Source organism: Salmo salar, chromosome 09, assembly GCF_965601325.2.
Source record: "Salmo salar chromosome 09, fSalSal1, whole genome shotgun sequence".
In the NCBI taxonomy this organism is placed as follows: Eukaryota; Metazoa; Chordata; class Actinopteri; order Salmoniformes; family Salmonidae; genus Salmo; species Salmo salar.
The window spans coordinates 152,905,530-152,923,870 of record NC_138299.1 but is presented as its reverse complement, the minus strand read 5'-3'; the positions used below and the strand labels follow the sequence as shown (position 1 = coordinate 152,923,870).

The window sequence follows — 18,341 nt, the reverse complement described above, 5'->3', positions numbered from 1 at the left end:
CACCTGCAATGCCAGATTTAAAAATAACTTTACTGGGTAATCACACTTTGCGATAAAAGGGGATGCGATACTCCGAAAAATAGGCTACCGTTACAGGTCAGCGCCATCTTGGAACAATCGCATATCAAATCTACTCTTGTATACTATTGTCAATAATCCCTTACCTTTGATTATCTTCATCAGAAAGCACTTCCAGGAATCCCAGGTCCACAACAAATGTATTTTCGCTCGAAAAAGTTAATCCTTTACGTCCCAATAGCTTGTTCTTGTTAGCGCGTTCTGAAGGCTGCACCAAAAGTTCCGTCGGCCGCGGGACTTCTCTTTCAATAAAATGCCATTTTTTTTTTTTTTTTAGGTTCGTTCAAACATGTCAAACGTTGTATAACATAAATCTTTAGGGCCTTTTTCAACCAGAGCTCCAATAAGATTCAAGGGGGACGATTGCATTGTCTTTCAAAACGTTTCGAAAGGGGAGGGTAGCCAGGGGCGCCGGCATCATAATGGTGATGGCCCTCCTCATGTGACCACTTTCTACAGCGTCTCATTCAGTCAGTTTTCACAGTAGGAGACTCAAACCACTTTGTAAAGACTGGGGACATCTAGTGGAAGCAATAGGAAGTGCTCAATGAACCATTGCTCACGGTGTGATTTATAGGCAAAGTGATGAAGTTGAGTCCGCAATTCAGAATTCCACATCCTGTTACGATCGGTCTCGGGGTTTTGACTGCCATATGAGTTCTGTTATACTCACAGACACCATTCAAACAGTTTTAGAAACTTTAGGTTGTTTTCTATCCACAAGTATTCATTATATACATATCCTAGATTCTGAGTTTGAGTAGGACGCCGTTTAAAATGGGCACAATTTCTTTTCAAAAATCGCTGTAGCGCCCCCTATCCTAGGCGACCAAGATGTATTAGCTAAACCAGAACAGGCAGATTAACTAACAGAAAGATGTATTAGATAAGGCAGATGTTGTCATTCCCTTTTCTACTGAGCACATAATTACATCAGTGAAATGAGTATTTAACTATTTTGAGTCAGTTTTGAGTTCATTTGTAATTACTCTGTCCTTGTTCCCGATCTGTAATAGCGTAGGCTATAAGCTACTGTTAAACTCTATTACCACGTGATTAGATAGCAGGTTCTATGTAACTACAATGCTGTGAAACAGAAAAGTGAATGAAAATATAATTGTCCCTTGGTGGGCTCAAACACCCAACCTTCCAGTCAACAGCCAAGTGAGCTGATATTGAAGTGGTCGAATTTTAGTCTGTACTTTGAGTATCTAGTTTGAAGCGTTGCGTTTGTCATAGTGAGACAATCCGCTCTATGTGAGGCTCAGACAGATTGGGATTGATGTGGTGCCTACTGCGCAAACGAGGCCTGGCTGGCTTTAGAGAAGATTTGACCTCAAACGTCATCAGTTTATGGTTTCAGTTTAAGGTTTGTCGGTTTTGCGTTTCTTGATAGGTAGGTGACGGGGGTATATTTTCCAAGCCCGCACCCAGAGTGGCAGCTCATAAAAAGCTAGCCGTCCCTGGGTGGCCTCGAACGACCATCCATTCGGTTAACAGACAAATTGGAAACTAGAATTTTCTGGGACTCAAATCTACTACCTAGTTTAAATGTATTTACACTTTCTTTCTACTCACAATTTTATGTTGCAACTACATACTTTATAAACATTTATCAATTATGTCAACGTTTATAAATGACTTGCTGTAGCTATTTAATCCTGAAGTGTAAAGTAGTTGCAGTTTAGATTGGGTACTGCTATCAAGTTTACTAATCATTTGTAAATCGGTTCTTATTAAGAATGATTTTGACCACAAACCAAAGCATTAATAGGCCTAAGCCATTAGCAAGTAATTTACTTCATAAGCAGCTTTATAAGTAGTTGAACTCTCTGACATTCGTACATATTAGGCTATGTAATGAGGATTTTTAAATATACTGAACAACAATATGAACGCAACTTGCCACAATTCCAATGATTTTATGAAGTTACAGTTCATATAAGGAAATCAGTCAATTTAAATAAATTCATTAGGCCTTAATCTATGGATTTGACAGGACTGGGCTGGGGCGCAGCCATGGGTGGGCCACTTGGGAACCAGGCCCAACCAATCAGAATTACTTTTTCACCACAAAAGGGCTTTATTACAGACAGAAGTACTCCTCAGTTTCATCAGCTGTCCGGGTGGCTGGTCTCAGACGATCTCTCAGGTAAAAAAAGCCGGATGTGGAGGTCCTGGGCTAGCGTGGTTACACGTGGTCTGCGGTTGTGAGGCCGGTTGGACGTACTGCCAAATTCTCTAATATGACGTTGGAGGCGGCTTATGGTAGAGAAATTAACATGACATTTTCCGGCAACAGCTCTGGTGGACATTCCTGCAGTCAGCATGACAATTGGACTCTCCCTCAAAACTTGAGACATCTGTGGCATTGTGTTGTGTGACAAAACTGCCCATTTTAGAGTGGCCTTTTATGGTCCCCAGCACAAGGTGTGATGATCATGCTGTTTAAGCAGCTTCTTGATATGCCACACCTGCCAGGTATATGGATTATCTTGGCGATCACTAACAAGGATGTAAACAAATTTGTGCACAACATTTGATAGGAAGAAGCTTTTTGTGCGTATGAAAACATTTCTGCGATCTTTTATTTCAGCTCATGACACATGGGACCAACACTTTACATGTTGCGTTTATATTTTTGTTCAATATGCTTTACAAATCATTAACAAATGCCTTATAGCAGATCACCGACCATTTCGAATCCCACCGTACCTTTTCCGCTACGCAATATGGTTTCCGAGCTGGTTTGGGTGCACCTCAGCCACACTCAAGGTCCTAAATGATATCATAACCGCCATCGATAAAAGACAGTACTGTGCAGCCGTCTTCATCGACCTGGCGAAGGCTTTCGACTGTCAATCACCACATTCTTATCGGCAGATTCAACAGCCTTGGTTTCTCAAATGACTGCCTCGCCTGGTTCACCAACTACTTATCAGACAGAGTTCAGTGTGTCAAATCGGAGGGCCTGTTGTTCGACGCCTCTGGCAGTGTCTATGGGGGTGCCACAGGGTTCAATTCTCGGGCCGACTCTCTTCTCTGTATACATCAATGATGTCGCTCTTGCTACTGGTGATTCTCTGATCCACCTCTATGCAGACGACACCATTCTGTATACATCTGGCCCTTCTTTGGACACTGTGTTAACTAACCTCCAGACGAGCTTCAATGCCGTACAACTCTCCTTCCGTGGCCCGCCTGTCCAGCATCACTACTCTGGACGGTTCTGACTTAGATTATGTGGACAACTACAAATACCTAGGTGTCTGGTTAGAGTGTAAACTCTCCTTCCAGACTCACATTAAACATCTCCAATCCAAAGTTAAATCTAGAATCATCCGTCACTCTTGCTGCCAAACATACCCTCGTAAAACTGACTATCCCACCGATCCTCGACTTCGGCGATGTCATTTACAAAATAGCCTCCAACACTCTACTCAGCAAATTGGATGCAGTCTATCACAGTGCCATCCGTTTTGTCACCAAAGCCCCATATACTATCCACCACTGCGACCTGTATGCTCTCGTTGGCTGGCCCTCGCTTCATATTCGTCGCCAAACCCACTGGCTCCAGGTTATCTACAAGTCTCTGCTAGGTAAAGCCCCGCCTTATCTCAGCTCACTGGTCACCATAGCAGCACCCACTCGTAGCACGCGCTCCAGCAGGTATATCTCACTGGTCACCCCCAAAGCCAATTCCTCCTTTGGTCGTCTTTCCTTCCAGTTTTCTGCTGCCAATGACTGGAACGAACTGCAAAAATCACTGAAGCTGGAGACTCATATCTCCCTCACTAGCTTTAAGCACCAGCTGTCAGAGCAGCTCACAGATCACTGCACCTGTACATAGCCCATCTGTAAACAGCCCATCTATCTACCTACCTCATCCCCATACTGTATTTATTTATTTATTTATTTATCTTGCTCCTTTGCACCCCAGTATCTCTACTTGCACATTCATCTTCTGCACATCTACCATTCCAGTGTTTAATTGCTATATTGTAATTATTTTGCCACTATGGCCTATTTATTGCCTTACCTCCCTTATCCTACCTCATTTGCACACACTGTATGTAGACCTTTTCTACTGTATTACTGACTGCATGTTTGTTTATTCCATGTGTAACTCTGTGTTGTTGTCTGTGTCGCACTGCTTTGCTTTATCTTGGCCAGGTCGCAGTTGTAAATGAGAACTTGTTCCCAACTAGCCTACCTGGTTAAATAAAGGTGAAATAATACAACTTTATTTAAAAAAAATGTTTTGAACCAACATTAAAGTATTAACGTTATTGGTGTTTAATAAAGTAGTATTAATGATTTTTTTTTTAATAAACAGAAAATCATTAACAGATGCCTTATATGATCTATTAATCACTTTTAAATGAAAGTGTTACCAGATTGTGTTATGATTAAAGGTAAGACAGTTCCACCAAACTCATATGGTAGGCTATTTATACGTTTCAGGCTACGTTTCCAGTCCAGACTCAATGGGCATGTCATTAATTGAAAGGACCATTGAACAGCAGGAAATATCCCAGTTTGTGACTTAACCTTTAGGCTACCCTTTGAAGGTGGAATGTGATCTGTTCTCAAGCCATTGGTGAAACCACATGCTGCCGACGGCAAAAGGCACTGCTGAGATTTGAACTCAGGATCTCCTGTTTACTAGACAGGCGCTTTAACCAACTAAGCCACAGCACCAGGTGATTTCTCTAGCTGCTTTGGAGTGTTTTGTTTTAATGGTTCAGAGATCCCGTTGACGGGTGACTCAGTTCTTTGTAATTCAGCAGACTCCTCCTAAACAGGATATTCAAAGTGGAGAGCTGGGAATTAAAGTCTATGAGCCCTTCTTTTATTAACTTAAACTAGAAATTCAAACTACCCTAAAAACTGAAACTCTTAACAGTTTCAGTAGTTTATATTGTTGTTGTTAAGGTTCATTGAATTTAATTTTTTGTAAAAACATTTTTTAGCCTACGTGATTGAAGTTCAGTTAATTTTAAATTTGATGAGTCTTTGAGTTTGTCGTAGTAAAACAGTCTGCCCCCTGTGAGGATCGAACTCACGACCTTCAGATTATGAGACTGACGCGCTGCCTACTGCGCCAAAGAGGCCTGGAGGAGATTGGGAGCATGTGTCTCTTTCCATGACATAGGGAGCTTGTGTCTGTTTCCACGTGTCAGGTTTCTGGGGTAAATGGTGGAGGTGGGGTTAAACTCTAATCCCTGATTGGCTGATGGTGCTTCAACCAGAGGCTCTAGTTCAGAGCACAGTTTTAGACCAGAGATGCCAAATCTGTCTGTATGTCTTTCCAACTGTCTGTCTGTCTGTGTTGTTCAATGTAAAGAAGGGACACTGGTGCAGTCAGGAGAGAGAGAATATAGTGTTTTGTGGTTTGTGTGTGATGCAGTCCCATTCTGGACAGAGAAAAGAGAGTGAATTTCTCTCTCTTAACAGTGACTAGGGAACCTGTGGAATTTGTACTATTTGATTGGGATTTAAACCCAGAATGTTTACGGCTCAGTTTCTTAGGCGCACACACACACACACACACACACACACACACACACACACACACACACACACACACACACACACACACACACACACACACACACACACACACACACACACACACACACACACACTAAAGAGCTTGATGAGGTCTCTTCCTGTCTAGGCTGTAATTAGTGTTTGAGGGCATTGTGGGTAGCCTAATTATGCTCTCTAAGTGTTGCCTTCCTCCTCCCATCTATCCATCCATCTCTCCCTCTGTCTGCAGACCCCCTGACTGCAATCATTGTGTCTGTCTGTCCTTCTGTTTGAGACCCCGGAAGAGGGATTGTTCTGGGGTCTCAGCCCTAGTAGTGGGTCAAGTTGAGAGGGGGAAGGGTGGGAGGTTATCTGTTTCTGAGAGTTTGAGGCGGAAGCTAAGCTCGTAACATGACCGTGCTGGTTTAACTGTCCTGGGAAAGACTGTGTGTGTGGGTGGACAAGCCGGCCCCAGCAGACCTGACTCAGAAACAGATCAGCTGTAACTGCGCAGAGGAAGAACGCACTCTGTATGGATGTTAGTTGTGGGTTTGATTTGTTTACTTTGATATGTCCAGACATGTCTTATGGCATGAAGCAGATTTACATACAGAACCAGTCAAAGGTTTGGAGACCTACTCATTACAGGGGGTTTCTTTATTTTTTTACTCTTTTCTACATTGTAGAATAAAAAAGTGTTAAACAAATCAAAATATATTTTAGATTTTAGATTCTTCAAAGTAGTTTCAATACCATTTTAAAAAATGCAGGGATGCTATGCCATTCTCTCTCTAGTTAATTATAACTATAATAAATCTAAGATGTGTCAAATAAATGATATCCAGCTCAGTGCTCCAGCTATGCATTGTGTTGCTAGATGTCAGCTATGCATCGTGTTGCTAACTTGGTAGCTAAGTGGCTAGATGTCAGCTATGCATCGTGTTGCTAACTTGGTAGCTAAGTGGCTAGATGTCAGCTATGCATCGTGTTGCTAACTTGCTAGCTAAGTGGCTAGATGTCAGCTATGCATCGTGTTGCTAACTTGGTAGCTAAGTGGCTAGATGTCAGCTATGCATCGTGTTGCTAACTTGCTAGCTAAGTGGCTAGATGTCAGCTATGCATCGTGTTGCTAACTTGCTAGCTAAGTGGCTAGATGTCAGCTATGCATCGTGTTGCTAACTTGGTAGCTAAGTGGCTAGATGTCAGCTATGCATCGTGTTGCTAACTTGGTAGCTAAGTGGCTAGATGTCAGCTATGCATCGTGTTGCTAACTTGGTAGCTAAGTGGCTAGATGTCAGCTATGCATCGTGTTGCTAACTTGCTAGCTAAGTGGCTAGATGTCAGCTATGCAATGTGTTGCTAACTTGCTAGCTAAGTGGCTAGATGTCAGCTATGCATTGTGTTGCTAACTTGGTAGCTAAGTGGCTAGATGTCAGCTATGCATCGTGTTGCTAACTTGCTAGCTGTCAGCTATGCATCGTGTTGCTAACTTGCTAGCTAAGTGGCTAGATGTCAGCTATGCATCGTGTTGCTAACTTGCTAGCTAAGTGGCTAGATGTCAGCTATGCATCGTGTTGCTAACTTGCTAGCTAAGTGGCTAGATGTCAGCTATGCATCGTGTTGCTAACTTGCTAGCTAAGTGGCTAGATGTCAGCTATGCATTGTGTTGCTCTTCCTAGCTAAGTGGCTAGATATCAGCTATGCATTGTGTTGCTCTTCCTAGCTAAGTGGCTAGATATCAGCTATGCATTGTGTTGCTCTTCCTAGCTAAGTGGCTAGATGTCATGATGAAGCATCTTGGTTACAGCAGAGACATTGAATCCCCTCCTGGATCAAGATCCCTAAATTTGTTTTGTGTGAGAGAAAAAAATAAAACTTCAGCTATTACTGTATAGCCCGGAATTGGTACAGGACCGGTATGAAAACCTGAATACCGCCCAACCCGTGTGTGTGTGTGTGTGTGTGTGTGTGTGTGTGTGTGTGTGTGTGTGTGTGTGTGTGTGTGTGTGTGTGTGTGTGTGTGCATGTGTATGCCCGTCTCATACAGGGCAATAGGATGTGGAGATACTGGACAGGTGGTGACTGAGGATCTTTCTCATCTAGTATGTAATGCTGGGCCTATCTATGTCAGGTCTATCTATGTTAGGCCTAGCATTACATACTAGATGTATAACATAGATAGGCCTAGCATTACATAGTAGATGTATATCTGTTATACATTTAGTATGTATCCATTCCTCTGCTGTGATAGGGTTCCACTGTCCCGCTGGCGGATGGATGGGGGATGGGGGGGGAGCGAGAGGGACAGAAATTCCTGCCTTGCGTAACCCTGGGGTCGCTGAATACACTCTCTCTCACTCTGCTTTCCTTCCTCCCTCTTTATCTCACTTTCTCCCTCTCTTCCTGCATTCCCTCTCTCCATCTCTTGGCAATGGACCAAACAAACAGAAATCCCCTCCAGAACACTCAGTGATAGTTCAGTGTACTTCCTCCTGCTCTGCCAGGAACATGACAGCATTGTCTGATGTCCACATGACGTAGAAGGGAAAAATCACAAGGATGTTGAGTTGAAAACTTTGCTTAATGTTGTCCTTTTTAAAGAGTGTTTTTGAAACTTTGATTTAAATGGTCTATAAAGTAGTGTTTGACGGGAACAGTTCAGAGGGACTGTGTTGCTAGGTAGAATGTACCAGTGAGATTCCCATGCCTGGTAGTGTCTGACTGGGAGGTATGTTCTAGCCTGGTAGTGTCTCACTAGGAGGTATGTTCTAGCCTGGTAGTGTCTGACTAGGAGGTATGTTCTAGCCTGGTAGTGTCTCACTAGGAGGTATGTTCTAGCCTGGTAGTGTCTCACTAGGAGGTATGTTCTAGCCTGGTAGTGTCTCACTAGGAGGTATGTTCTAGCCTGGTAGTGTCTGACAGGGAGGTATGTTCTAGCCTGGTAGTGTCTCACTAGGAGGTATGTTCTAGCCTGGTAGTGTCTCACTAGGAGGTATGTTCTAGCCTGGTAGTGTCTGACAGGGAGGTATGTTCTAGCCTGGTAGTGTCTGACTAGGAGGTATGTTCTAGCCTGGTAGTGTCTGACTAGGAGGTATGTTCTAGCCTGGTAGTGTCTCACTAGGAGGTATGTTCTAGCCTGGTAGTGTCTCACTAGGAGGTATGTTCTAGCCTGGTAGTGTCTGACTAGGAGGTATGTTCTAGCCTGGTAGTGTCTCACTAGGAGGTATGTTCTAGCCTGGTAGTGTCTGACTGGGAGGTATGTTCTAGCCTGGTAGTGTCTCACTAGGAGGTATGTTCTAGCCTGGTAGTGTCTCACTAGGAGGTATGTTCTAGCCTGGTAGTGTCTCACTAGGAGGTATGTTCTAGCCTGGTAGTGTCTCACTAGGAGGTATGTTCTAGCCTGGTAGTGTCTGACTGGGAGGTATGTTCTAGCCTGGTAGTGTCTGACTGGGAGGTATGTTCTAGCCTGGTAGTGTCTCACTAGGAGGTATGTTCTAGCCTGGTAGTGTCTCACTAGGAGGTATGTTCTAGCCTGGTAGTGTCTCACTAGGAGGTATGTTCTAGCCTGGTAGTGTCTCACTAGGAGGTATGTTCTAGCCTGGTAGTGTCTCACTAGGAGGTATGTTCTAGCCTGGTAGTGTCTGACTAGGAGGTATGTTCTAGCCTGGTAGTGTCTGACAGGGAGGTATGTTCTAGCCTGGTAGTGTCTCACTAGGAGGTATGTTCTAGCCTGGTAGTGTCTGACAGGGAGGTATGTTCTAGCCTGGTAGTGTCTGACAGGGAGGTATGTTCTAGCCTGGTAGTGTCTCACTAGGAGGTATGTTCTAGCCTGGTGGTGTCTCACTAGGAGGTATGTTCTAGCCTGGTAGTGTCTGACAGGGAGGTATGTTCTAGCCTGGTAGTGTCTGACAGGGATGTATGTTCTAGCCTGGTAGTGTCTCACTAGGAGGTATGTTCTAGCCTGGTAGTGTCTCACTAGGAGGTATGTTCTAGCCTGGTAGTGTCTCACTAGGAGGTATGTTCTAGCCTGGTAGTGTCTCACTAGGAGGTATGTTCTAGCCTGGTAGTGTCTCACTAGGAGGTATGTTCTAGCCTGGTAGTGTCTGACAGGGAGGTATGTTCTAGCCTGGTAGTGTCTGACAGGGAGGTATGTTCTAGCCTGGTAGTGTCTCACTAGGAGGTATGTTCTAGCCTGGTGGTGTCTCACTAGGAGGTATGTTCTAGCCTGGTAGTGTCTGACAGGGAGGTATGTTCTAGCCTGGTAGTGTCTGACAGGGAGGTATGTTCTAGCCTGGTAGTGTCTGACTGGGAGGTATGTTCTAGCCTGGTAGTGTCTGACTAGGAGGTATGTTCTAGCCTGGTAGTGTCTGACAGGGAGGTATGTTCTAGCCTGGTAGTGTCTGACTAGGAGGTATGTTCTAGCCTGGTAGTGTCTGACAGGGAGGTATGTTCTAGCCTGGTAGTGTCTCACTAGGAGGTATGTTCTAGCCTGGTAGTGTCTCACTAGGAGGTATGTTCTAGCCTGGTAGTGTCTCACTAGGAGGTATGTTCTAGCCTGGTAGTGTCTCACTAGGAGGTATGTTCTAGCCTGGTAGTGTCTGACTAGGAGGTATGTTCTAGCCTGGTAGTGTCTCACTAGGAGGTATGTTCTAGCCTGGTAGTGTCTCACTAGGAGGTATGTTCTAGCCTGGTAGTGTCTGACAGGGAGGTATGTTCTAGCCTGGTAGTGTCTGACTAGGAGGTATGTTCTAGCCTGGTAGTGTCTCACTAGGAGGTATGTTCTAGCCTGGTAGTGTCTCACTAGGAGGTATGTTCTAGCCTGGTAGTGTCTGACTGGGAGGTATGTTCTAGCCTGGTAGTGTCTGACTAGGAGGTATGTTCTAGCCTGGTAGTGTCTGACAGGGAGGTATGTTCTAGCCTGGTAGTGTCTCACTAGGATGTATGTTCTAGCCTGGTAGTGTCTGACTAGGAGGTATGTTCTAGCCTGGTAGTGTCTCACTAGGAGGTATGTTCTAGCCTGGTAGTGTCTCACTAGGAGGTATGTTCTAGCCTGGTAGTGTCTGACAGGGAGGTATGTTCTAGCCTGGTAGTGTCTGACTGGGAGGTATGTTCTAGCCTGGTAGTGTCTCACTAGGAGGTATGTTCTAGCCTGGTAGTGTCTGACTAGGAGGTATGTTCTAGCCTGGTAGTGTCTCACTAGGAGGTATGTTCTAGCCTGGTAGTGTCTCACTAGGAGGTATGTTCTAGCCTGGTAGTGTCTGACTAGGAGGTATGTTCTAGCCTGGTAGTGTCTCACTAGGAGGTATGTTCTAGCCTGGTAGTGTCTCACTAGGACGTATGTTCTAGCCTGGTAGTGTCTGACAGGGAGGTATGTTCTAGCCTGGTAGTGTCTGACAGGGAGGTATGTTCTAGCCTGGTAGTGTCTCACTAGGAGGTATGTTCTAGCCTGGTAGTGTCTCACTAGGAGGTATGTTCTAGCCTGGTAGTGTCTCACTAGGAGGTATGTTCTAGCCTGGTAGTGTCTCACTAGGAGGTATGTTCTAGCCTGGTAGTGTCTCACTAGGAGGTATGTTCTAGCCTGGTAGTGTCTCACTAGGAGGTATGTTCTAGCCTGGTAGTGTCTGACTGGGAGGTATGTTCTAGCCTGGTAGTGTCTGACAGGGAGGTATGTTCTAGCCTGGTAGTGTCTCACTAGGAGGTATGTTCTAGCCTGGTAGTGTCTCACTAGGAGGTATGTTCTAGCCTGGTAGTGTCTCACTAGGAGGTATGTTCTAGCCTGGTAGTGTCTCACTAGGAGGTATGTTCTAGCCTGGTAGTGTCTCACTAGGAGGTATGTTCTAGCCTGGTAGTGTCTCACTAGGAGGTATGTTCTAGCCTGGTAGTCTCACTGTTCCATCAACGTTTGATCTCCTTTTGTCAGTCAACTATAACATCTTTCTTTCTCAATTCAATTTAAGGGCTTTATTGGCAAGGAAATATATTTTAACATCTCTCTCTCTCCTCTCTCTCTAGGACATACAGTTTGAAGAAGGGCCAGTTGGAGAGGGACTATGCCCAGGTAAGAGCCTGTGTAGTACAACCTGAGGGCTTTTCTCCTCTGTCAGGAGCCATGTCCCTGGAGGAGGGGCTTCTAGCCAGGCTGGACCTCAACTCTCAATACCTGTCCCTGGAGGAGGGGCTTCTAGCCAGGCTGGACCTCAACTCTCAATACCTGTCCCTGGAGGAGGGGCTTCTAGCCAGGCTGGACCTCAACTCTCAATATCTGTCCCTGGAGGAGGGGCTTCTAGCCAGGCTGGACCTCAACTCTCAATATCTGTCCATGGAGGAGGGGCTTCTAGCCAGGCTGGACCTCAACTCTCAATATCTGTCCCTGGAGGAGGGGCTTCTAGCCAGGCTGGACCTCAACTCTCAATATCTGTCCCTGGAGGAGGGGCTTCTAGCCAGGCTGGACCTCAACTCTCAATATCTGTCCCTGGAGGAGGGGCTTCTAGCCAGGCTGGACCTCAACTCTCAATATCTGTCCATGGAGGAGGGGCTTCTAGCCAGGCTGGACCTCAACTCTCAATATCTGTCCCTGGAGGAGGGGCTTCTAGCCAGGCTGGACCTCAACTCTCAATATCTGTCCATGGAGGAGGGGCTTCTAGCCAGGCTGGACCTCAACTCTCAATATCTGTCCCTGGAGGAGGGGCTTCTAGCCAGGCTGGACCTCAACTCTCAATACCTGTCCCTGGAGGAGGGGCTTCTAGCCAGGCTGGACCTCAACTCTCAATATCTGTCCCTGGAGGAGGGGCTTCTAGCCAGGCTGGACCTCAACTCTCAATACCTGTCCCTGGAGGAGGGGCTTCTAGCCAGGCTGGACCTCAACTCTCAATATCTGTCCCTGGAGGAGGGGCTTCTAGCCAGGCTGGACCTCAACTCTCAATATCTGTCCCTGGAGGAGGGGCTTCTAGCCAGGCTGGACCTCAACTCTCAATATCTGTCCCTGGAGGAGGGGCTTCTAGCCAGGCTGGACCTCAACTCTCAATATCTGTCCCTCGAGGAGGGGCTTCTAGCCAGGCTGGACCTCAACTCTCAATATCTGTCCCTGGAGGAGGGGCTTCTAGCCAGGCTGGACCTCAACTCTCAATATCTGTCCCTGGAGGAGGGGCTTCTAGCCAGGCTGGACCTCAACTCTCAATATCTGTCCCTGGAGGAGGGGCTTCTAGCCAGGCTGGACCTCAACTCTCAATACCTGTCCCTAGGAGTGGTGTAGTGTAGAGTGATGTAGTGTAGAGTAGAGTAGCTTTTAGCCAGGCTGGACCTTATCTCTCAATACCTGTCCCTAGGAGTGGTGTAGTGTAGAGTGATGTAGTGTAGAGTAGCTTTTAGCCAGGCTGGACCTTATCTTCTATCAGTCTATCTAATCTAATCTATTGGCATGAGCTCACTATACACACATACTTGAGTTACTGCAACACACACACGTGCACACATATTTAGCCAGGCTTACATAGACACACACACACACACATATTTTTGAGGACACTACTACACATGCATACTCTCCTTCTCTCTCTCTGTGCTGAGCAGCTGTCCACACAAATAAACATTGTTTTCTGGCCTCATCGGCCTCAGCCCGCTGAACACAGACACTGTTGAACTGGAGAGAGAGAGAGAGAGAGAGAGAAAGAGCGAGAGAGAGAGAAAGAGAGAGAGAGAGAGATCGGGAGAGCGAGAGTGGAAGAGCGAGAGAGGAAGAGCGACTGAGCGAGAGAGGGAGAGCGAGTGAGCGAGAGAGGGAGAGCGAGTGAGCGAGAGTGGAAGAGCGAGAGAGGGAGAGCGACTGAGCGAGAGAGGGAGAGCGAGTGAGGAAGAGCGAGAGAGAGGAAGGGCAAGCGAGAGAGAGAGGAAGGGCGAGAGAGGAAGAGCGAGAGAGAGAGGAATTTTGTCTGAGCTCATGCAGTATTGTGATGTGATTCTCAGACAACCTTTTATCAAAATGCCTGATTGGCTCACCAATGTGACTCCTTTCAGAAAAGTAGGTGAGACCCATGTGACCTTTCATGTGCCTTAATAACAGACATGTATGCCATCTGTAAATATGAATACAATTGTTAAATTACCAGCCTAGTTGGTTAAACCACAGAAAAAGTAGCAACCTTCCCACTAGCCATGATTGGCTAAGATAATGAGTGGGCTGGACATGCCGAGAGATGAGTTCAGATTGGTCTGCCATATAGCACGCTTCTGTCTATAACATGAGCTGGTCAGTATGTGTAGGTAATCATGTCTAACACAGCTTGTTTTTATGTGTCACGTCGTACAACTGCATAAGTGTTTCTTTCCTCTTTCTGGAGGACCGAGTTTTGAAATCAGTGGAATTAGAGTATGATAGCTAAAGAGATGGAGAAAACATCTGTCTCCGGATTACATCTTCAAACTAAGGGCAACCGTGGCATCTGTAACAGGGAGAAACGTCCATCCATGATGTCTACGGGGAGATAGTCTAGCTAGCTACATTTTCAGCTATTACACGTTTCTAATTTTGTCAAAGTTAGATTGTACTGTTAGCTAGCTAGCTAACATTAGCTGGCTCACTAGCTAACATTACATGTATGATCTTATTATTTGTATCTCAGAGCCATTTGCTTTGCTAGCTATAGCCTAATGTTAGCTAGCTAACGTTGAACCTGGTTGGTTAGCTACCTGCAGATTCATGCAGGGTAGTAACGTTATGAGTTGGGATTATGGTTCATTGTTTAGCTAGCTAGCTAAAGTTGAACCTGGTTGGTTAGCTACCTGCAGATTCATGCAGGGTAGTAACGTTATGAGTTGGGATTATGGTTCATTGTTTAGCTAGCTAGCTAACGTTGAACCTGGTTGGTTAGCTACCTGCAGATTCATGCAGGGTAGTAACGTTATGAGTTGGGATTATGGTTCATTGTTTAGCTAGCTAGCTACATGTCTAAACAAAGGACTCCACTATGCAATTAACCATTTCAATAGAATGTTCATGATGTCACTGCGACAACTGTTGATAGACAGTTGGAATAAGGAGAGAATGTGAAGGAGGAAGAGGGGGGAGGGAAGGGGGGAGAGTGAAGTAGAGGAAGGAAGAGGGGGGAGGGAGGGAAGGAAGGAGGGAGAGAATGTGAGGGAGAGAATGTGAGGGAGAGGGAGGGAGTGCTGCACTGTCATTTGACCTCTAACCTTTATGATATGTTAGACATGCTCCTCTAATTATCAGCTGTCAATCAAAGTTCTCCCATGCTGTGTGTGCCTATAGCTTGGTTATACAGCTTGTGTGTGTGGGTTGGTTCTTCTATCCTTGTGGAGACTTAGGTCCCCACAACGATAGTAAAACAAGGACATGAGCACAAAGGCTATTTTAAGCTTAGGGGTTTAGGGTTAGAATTAGGGTTAGGGGTTAGGTTTAGGGTTATGTGTTAAGGTCAGTGTTAAGGTTATGGTAGGGTTTAGGGTGACGTTAAGGTCAGCGTTAAGGTTATGGTAGGGTTTAGGGTTATGTGTTAAGGTCAGCGTTAAGGTCAGCGTTAAGGTTATGGTAGGGTTTAGGGTTATGTGTTAAGGTCAGTGTTAAGGTTATGGTAGGGTTTAGGGTTATGTGTTAAGGTCAGCGTTAAGGTTATGGTAGGGTTTAGGGTTATGCGTTAAGGTCAGTGTTAAGGTTATGGTAGGGTTTAGGGTTATGTGTTAAGGTTATGGTAGGGTTTAGGGTTATGTGTTAAGGTCAGTGTTAAGGTTATGGTAGGGTTTAGGGTTATGTGTTAAGGTCAGTGTTAAGGTCAGCGTTAAGGTTATGGTAGGGTTTAGGGTTATGTGTTAAGGTCAGCGTTAAGGTTATGGTAGGGTTTAGGGTTACGTGTTAAGGTTAAGGTTATGGTAGGGTTTAGGGTTATGCGTTAAGGTCAGTGTTAAGGTTATGGTAGGGTTTAGGGTTATGTGTTAAGGTTAAGGTTATGGTAGGGTTTAGGGTTACGTGTTAAGGTCAGCGTTAAGGTTATGGTAGGGTTTAGGGTTATGCGTTAAGGTCAGTGTTAAGGTTATGGTAGGGTTTAGGGTTATGTGTTAAGGTCAGCGTTAAGGTTATGGTAGGGTTTAGGGTTATGTGTTAAGGTCAGTGTTAAGGTCAGCGTTAAGGTTATGGTAGGGTTTAGGGTTATGGTTATGGTAGGGTTTAGGGTTATGTGTTAAGGTCAGTGTTAAGGTCAGTGTTAAGGTTATGGTAGGGTTTAGGGTTATGTGTTAAGGTCAGCGTTAAGGTTATGGTAGGGTTTAGGGTTACGTGTTAAGGTTAAGGTTATGGTAGGGTTTAGGGTTATGTGTTAAGGTTAAGGTTATGGTAGGGTTTAGGGTTATGTGTTAAGGTCAGCGTTAAGGTTATGGTAGGGTTTAGGGTTATGTGTTAAGGTTAAGGTTATAGTAGGGTTTAGGGTTATGTGTTAAGGTTAAGGTTATGGTAGGGTTTAGGGTTATGTGTTAAGGTCAGTGTTAAGGTTATGGTAGGGTTTAGGGTTATGTGTTAAGGTCAGCGTTAAGGTTATGGTAGGGTTTAGGGTTATGGTTATGGTAGGGTTTAGGGTTACGTGTTAAGGTCAGCGTTAAGGTCAGCGTTAAGGTTATGGTAGGGTTTAGGGTTATGTGTTAATGTCAGCGTTAAGGTTATGGTAGGGTTTAGGGTTATGTGTTAAGGTTAAGGTTATGGTAGGGTTTAGGGTTATGCGTTAAGGTCAGTGTTAAGGTTATGGTAGGGTTTAGGGTTATGTGTTAAGGTTATGGTAGGGTTTAGGGTTATGTGTTAAGGTCAGTGTTAAGGTTATGGTAGGGTTTAGGGTTATGTGTTAAGGTTAAGGTTATGGTAGGGTTTAGGGTTATGTGTTAAGGTTAAGGTTATGGTAGGGTTTAGGGTTATGTGTTAAGGTTAAGGTTATGGTAGGGTTTAGGGTTATGTGTTAAGGTCAGCGTTAAGGTTATGGTAGGGTTTAGGGTTATGTGTTAAGGTTAAGGTTATGGTAGGGTTTAGGGTTATGTGTTAAGGTCAGCGTTAAGGTTATGTAGGGTTTAGGGTTATGTGTTAAGGTTAAGGTTATGGTAGGGTTTAGGGTTATGTGTTAAGGTCAGTGTTAAGGTTATGGTAGGGTTTAGGGTTACGTGTTAAGGTCAGCGTTAAGGTTATGGTAGGGTTTAGGGTTATGTGTTAAGGTCAGTGTTAAGGTCAGCGTTAAGGTTATGGTAGGGTTTAGCGTTATGCGTTAAGGTCAGCGTTAAGGTTATGGTAGGGTTTAGGGTTACGTGTTAAGGTTAAGGTTATGGTAGGGTTTAGGGTTATGTGTTAAGGTCAGCGTTAAGGTTATGGTAGGGTTTAGGGTTATGCGTTAAGGTCAGTGTTAAGGTTATGGTAGGGTTTAGGGTTACGTGTTAAGGTTAAGGTTATGGTAGGGTTTAGGGTTATGTGTTAAGGTCAGTGTTAAGGTCAGCGTTAAGGTTATGGTAGGGTTTAGGGAAAATAGGAAATACATTTTAGTCCCCACGAGGATCGAAGACCAAAACATTTGTGTGGTGTGTGGATGACAGGTCTTCCAGTTTTACTTCCCCTGATGCCACTCCTCCTGCACAGACCTGGAATAGTTAGGGCAGACTGGACTGCCTAAAAAGTGTGTGTGTGTGTGTGTGTGTGTGTGTGTGTGTGTGTGTGTGTGTGTGTGTGTGTGTGTGTGTGTGTGTGTGTGTGTGTGTGTGTGTGTGTGTGTGTGTGTGTGTGTGTGTGTGTGTGTGTGTGTGTGTGTGTGTGTGTGTGTGTGTGTGTGTGTGTCTGTGTGTGTGTGTGTGTGTGTGTGTGCAGTGTTCTGTTTAATTTATACATTTTTCTCAATGTGTTTTATCTAGTTGGAATAGGAATTGATTACAATTCTTAATTAAATTGGGAATCATATGGACGACTGATTCCACCTCCTTGTTCAGCGATCGATGGAATCAATTCTAAATCGATTCCCATTACAAGACGTAGTGTGAGTGTGTGTGTGTTTCTGTGTGTGTGGTGTGTCATCAGCCAGCTCACCCGTGATATAAGTCAGTATTCGACGTCATCCATGTCTGAGGATGTTGGGAAATGACGTGGGAACAGACCACTAGGGGCAACAGTGAGCTCTGTTACCTTCAAGCGGGTTTGGGTTTTGTGGACGTGGATGTTAGATGGGCATCTGCCTCTAAAGGTCCCAGCTGTAGAAAGTTGTTTTTGAGATTTTTGTTTTAAGCCAATCACAAACCTTAACTCTTAACCATTCAGAGTTAATGCCTAACCTGAACCTTAAACACTTCTAAATTTGACGTTCGAAAAACATGGATGAACGGCTAATTCTGACGAGAGACTTTGAGATCTCGGTGTGTGTGTAGTGTGTGTGTGAGAGCTCGGTGTGTGTGTAGTGTGTGTGAGAGAGAGAGAGAGAGAGAGTGTGTGAGAGCTCGGTGTGTGTGTAGTGTGTGTGTGTGAGAGAGTGTGTGTGAGAGCTCGGTGTGTGTGTAGTGTGTGTGAGAGAGAGAGTGTGTGTGAGAGCTCGGTGTGTGTGTAGTGTGTGTGAGAGAGAGAGAGTGTGTGTGAGAGCTCGGTGTGTGTGTAGTGTGTGTGTAGTGTGTGTGAGAGAGAGAGAGTGTGTGTGAGAGCTCGGTGTGTGTGTAGTGTGTGTGAGAGAGAGAGTGTGTGTGAGAGCTCGGTGTGTGTGTAGTGTGTGTGT

General features: G+C 45.0%; 1 protein-coding gene and 2 non-coding genes across 4 annotated transcripts in view; 1 reads left to right on the top strand and 2 right to left on the bottom strand.

The window, feature by feature from the left end:
• fchsd2 (FCH and double SH3 domains 2) overlaps positions 1 to 18,341 on the top strand; it is a 142,659-nt gene that overhangs the window by 40,026 nt on the left and 84,292 nt on the right. For both annotated transcript variants that reach the window (XM_045724809.2, XM_045724810.2), the window contains exon 3: positions 11,623 to 11,668. In XM_045724809.2, the coding sequence (XP_045580765.1) occupies positions 11,623 to 11,668 (46 nt within the window). The remainder of the gene's footprint in view (positions 1 to 11,622; positions 11,669 to 18,341) is intronic.
• On the bottom strand, positions 4,706 to 4,779 carry trnat-agu (transfer RNA threonine (anticodon AGU)). Its single transcript has one exon. It is a non-coding gene; the product is annotated as a tRNA-Thr (tRNA).
• trnam-cau (transfer RNA methionine (anticodon CAU)) lies at positions 5,120 to 5,192 on the bottom strand. Its single transcript has one exon. It is a non-coding gene; the product is annotated as a tRNA-Met (tRNA).